This window comes from Plasmodium gaboni, chromosome 5 (genome assembly GCF_001602025.1).
Source record: "Plasmodium gaboni strain SY75 chromosome 5, whole genome shotgun sequence".
Lineage (NCBI taxonomy): Eukaryota > Apicomplexa > Aconoidasida > Haemosporida > Plasmodiidae > Plasmodium > Plasmodium gaboni.
This window is the reverse complement of record NC_031485.1, coordinates 502261-506748: the sequence shown is the minus strand read 5'-3', so window position 1 is coordinate 506748 and position 4488 is coordinate 502261. Positions and strand designations below refer to the sequence as shown.

Sequence of the window (4488 nt, the reverse complement as noted above, 5' to 3'; positions counted from 1 at the left end):
GTATGAATTTATTAAAAAATATTTTATTTAATAACTTATCTGAGGAACAACAGAAAATTGTTGAAATTCCTATGAATGTAAATTTATGTATTATAGCTTGCCCAGGATCAGGCAAAACATCTACCTTAACAGCTAGAATTATAAAAAGCATAATAGAAGAAAAAAAGTCTATAGTTTGTATTACGTTTACAAATTATGCTGCTAGTGATTTAAAAGATAAGATTATGAAGAAAATAAATTGTTTAATAGATTTAAGTGTAGATAATAATATAAATCAAAAATTATTTAATAATAAAAATAATAATAATCTTAGTTTAAAAAATAAATATACTTTAAATAATATAATGCATAAAAGTAAAATAAAAGTATTAAACACAGTGGTCTTTATAGGAACCATACATTCTTTTTGTAGATATATCCTTTATAAGTATAAAGGAACTTTTAAAATATTAACTGATTTTATTAACAATAATATTATTAAATTAGCCTTTAATAATTTCTACTCTTCATTGATGAATATGAATAAAAATACTCACACTGGATTCAACGAGGGGCTTGACAAGAACAGCACCAAGGGTAATACAGAAAATCAAGACACTACAACTAATAAAAATAATAATAATAATAATAATAATAATAATAATAATAATAATAATAATAATAATAATAATAATATCAATGATAACCAACCCAATTGTATACCACCCCAATTAGCATACTTCTTAAATTGTATGAAAAACTCAGAAATAAAAGAAGAAGACGAAAAAGAATTCTATGAAGAAGAACATGATATACAAAATGATAGTTTAAACGAAGAAGGCAATGGTGACGCCGATAACGATAACGATAATAACAACGATGATGATGATGATGATGAGTTTTATAATTATGTATACAACTTTAAACATTGTAATGAGACAATAAATGATTACTTCGAAAATGAACAAGTACAAAGTATGTTGAAAAAAAAGAATATTATATTTTTAAAAAAAAAAATTAAATTAATGAAATATGTAGAATTATATAATATACAAATAGAAATTAATGAAATAGAAAAGATGTTTTATGATGAATATAAAAAAATATTCAAGAAAGCTAAAAATATATATTATGATTTTGACGATTTATTAATTGAAACATATCGTCTAATGAAATATAATATAGATATAAGAAATAAAATATTAGATGAATGGCATTATGTATTTTGTGATGAATTTCAAGATACAAATACAACACAATTTAATATCTTACAATTCTTTGCAAATTATAGTGTTCCTTCAACATACAATCAATTAATAGATACTCCAAAAAAAAAAAATTTGGACAATGAAAAAATTAATGATCATCATAATAATTCTATTTATAATACATACAATACTAAACAGTATAGTCAAAGTGTTCAAAACTTTTTTAGTGAAAATAAAATTGATCAAAAATTTTGTGATCAAATATATTTTGATAAACATTGTAATAACATACTTATACAAAAAAATAAAAATGAACAATCAAGAGGTGAACAGTCTGAAGAGAAAGATGTTTTTATGAATCTACAAACAGTGCAAAGACAATCTTTATTATCAAATAAAATAGAAGATATGAGTTCTTCCTCCATATCTTCAACATATTCATATTTAAAAATCGAAAAGAAACAAAAAGAAAAAAAAGAAAAAAAAGAACACACATATTATTCTCCTACTAAAATGGACAATAATAATAATAATAATAATAATAATAAACAAAGTGACGACAAATATCACAAACACCATTTAGAAAAAGAAAATAATTTCTTTAACAATAATTTGAACGAAAAAAATACTCCTGTCAATTTAAAAGATAGAAGTCTTACTGTTATAGGTGATGATGATCAATCAATATATTCTTTTCGAGGTGCTCATATTAATGTATTTCATAAATTTTTAAAAGATTGTAATTGTTTATTATTTAAATTAAGTAATAATTTTAGAAGTACTAGAGAAATTGTTAGAGTTTCTCAGAATCTTATTATTAATAATAAAACATGCAGAATACAAAAACAACTTTATACAAATAATATTCAAGGAAATAAAATTCAATTCCATGCATTCAAAACATCTTGTGATCAAATATCTTATATATTGTCTGAAATTATTTATTTAAAAAAAATTTATAATTATAAATATGGAGACTTTGTTATTTTATGTAGAACAAACAAAACATTAAAAGAAACATTAAAGAGTTTAAATAATATTGAAATTAAAAAGAAAGCATATAAATATTTAATGAACAAATTTTTAAGTGATAAACAAAAGAAACTCTTAAAAGAAAATGAAGGAAATAAAAAACAATTAGAAAATAAGAACACAAATGATATATATAAAAATATATCTATAAGAAATAATGAAATAAATAATTATAAAAATAATCAGAAATGTGAACAAAATGTTAACGACTTTAATAATATATTTAATATAGATAGTTTTAAAATACCTATAAAAGAATTAAACAAAAAAAAAGCTTTTTTTGGATCTAAAGAAATTATTGAATTAATTACATTCCTTAGATTTTTATTGAATGTAGATGATAATATTATATTTAAAAAAGCTTTTAAAATAATAAAAAATTTCAAAAATACAAACCATATAATAAATAAATTAACAAAATGTCAAACAAATCAACATATATCAAATATTCTAATTGAACATTCTAATGATAATATACAAATAAAAACACAAAACACAAAAATTCATAAAACACAACAAAAAAAAAATGATGAAATCTTATCTCTTTTTTCATGTATTAAGAGTATCACTCACTTATTTATTTTGTATAAAAGAAAAACACTAAATAAAGAATCATTACGTGTATTAGATATATTTACAGAAAAAGAATTAAAAACTATTGTCGACTTTTTTTTTTGTATTAATTATTTCTTAAAGTTTGCGGCACATATGAATTCTGTGTATCACTTAGTAATAGAAGTATTCAAGAAAACAAAATTTTTAAAAAGGTTACAAACCAAAATACAGAAGAAAAGGGATGAAGAAAATAAGGAAAACAATATTATGAAAGAAACCATATCTCAACAAAGGAACGATAACATTGAATCGGATGTGATTCAAAATATAGGTAGTGATTCAATGAAGGGAGACCATCACATCAGTGACAATGAACAAAAGAAAATGAAATTAATAAATGAAAAACAAACGGATGAGTGTAAATATGGGTGTTCTCAGCAGGTGATAGAAAAAAGGGTCAACCAGGATAATCATAATAATGGCAGTAATAATAATAATAATATGTATGATAATAATGACAAAAATAATATAAGTCATAATAATAACAGTAAGGATAATATATATGATGAGGCCGCATTTACTAATAATGTATATACAACTGAAGAAACTAATTCAAAAAATATTGAAGAGAAAAAAGGAAATATTAAAAAACGTACCTATTTAGAATATATAGAAAAACATGAAAAGACGAAAAAATATATTGACCATGATAATAATAATAATAATAATCAACAGAATGATTGCCATAATAACAATAATGATATGTTGGATATTAATACTGTGAATGAAATTAAAATAAAAAAAGATCTCGAATTATTATTTAATATAGGAGATAAAGATTTAAAATATAATGAAATACAAAATATTTTTATCTTCTTAGAAATGACAACAGATTATAAACCAAACTTATTACAACAATCATGTTTAGATTGTTTATTTTGTTTTCTTAATGATTTCAAAAATAATGTACATGAAAATATGCTAGTAGAAAAAGTTACCTTAACAACTATACATAAAGCAAAAGGATTAGAATGGAAAGTAGTTTTTATTATAAATGTGACAGAAGGAGAAATACCACAAACTGTTGATAGTAAACAAGATATTATTGAAGAAAGAAAAATTTTCTATGTAGGAATTACTAGAGCCAAATTTTTACTATATTTATTATGTTCAATTCAAAATAATAATTCTTCTGAAAAAAATACTGTTTCGAGGTTTATTAACGAAATGAATATATGAAAAAAAATAAAAAATAAAAAAAAAAGAGAGAGAAAAATACTGTTTCGAGGTTTATTAACGAAATGAATATATGAAAAAAAATAAAAAATAAAAAAAAAAGAGAGAGAAAAATTGTAATTTTTCAATGTCTTTTTTTTTTTTTTTTATATTCTCTAAAAATATTTGCGCTCATAAAAAAAAAATATATATATATATATATATAATATATATATAATATATACATAATGTGTACTTATACCTTATTTTTTGTTATTTTTACGTCAAAGTAGAAAAAAAAAAAAAAAAAAAAATATAAATAATATATATATTTATGTTTTATTATAAGTGTATATTAATTAAATTATTTCATGTGACATTTAAAATATATATATATATATATATATATATATTTTTTTTTTTTTTTTTTTTTTTTTTTTTTTATTTATTTTTTTTTTTTTTTTTTTTTTTTTTTTTTTTTTTTTTTTTTTTTTTTTTT

At 20.1% G+C, this 4488-nt stretch overlaps 1 protein-coding gene across 1 annotated transcript; it reads left to right on the top strand.

The window, feature by feature from the left end:
- Nucleotides 1-2: 2 nt before the first annotated feature.
- On the top strand, nt 3-4013 carry PGSY75_0514100 (ATP-dependent DNA helicase UvrD; the record flags this gene model as incomplete). Its single annotated transcript, XM_018784421.1, has 1 exon — nt 3-4013. One exon carries the CDS (start codon nt 3-5, stop codon nt 4011-4013), a length of 4011 nt encoding a protein of 1336 aa, XP_018643076.1.
- Between the last annotated feature and the right edge of the window lie 475 nt (nt 4014-4488).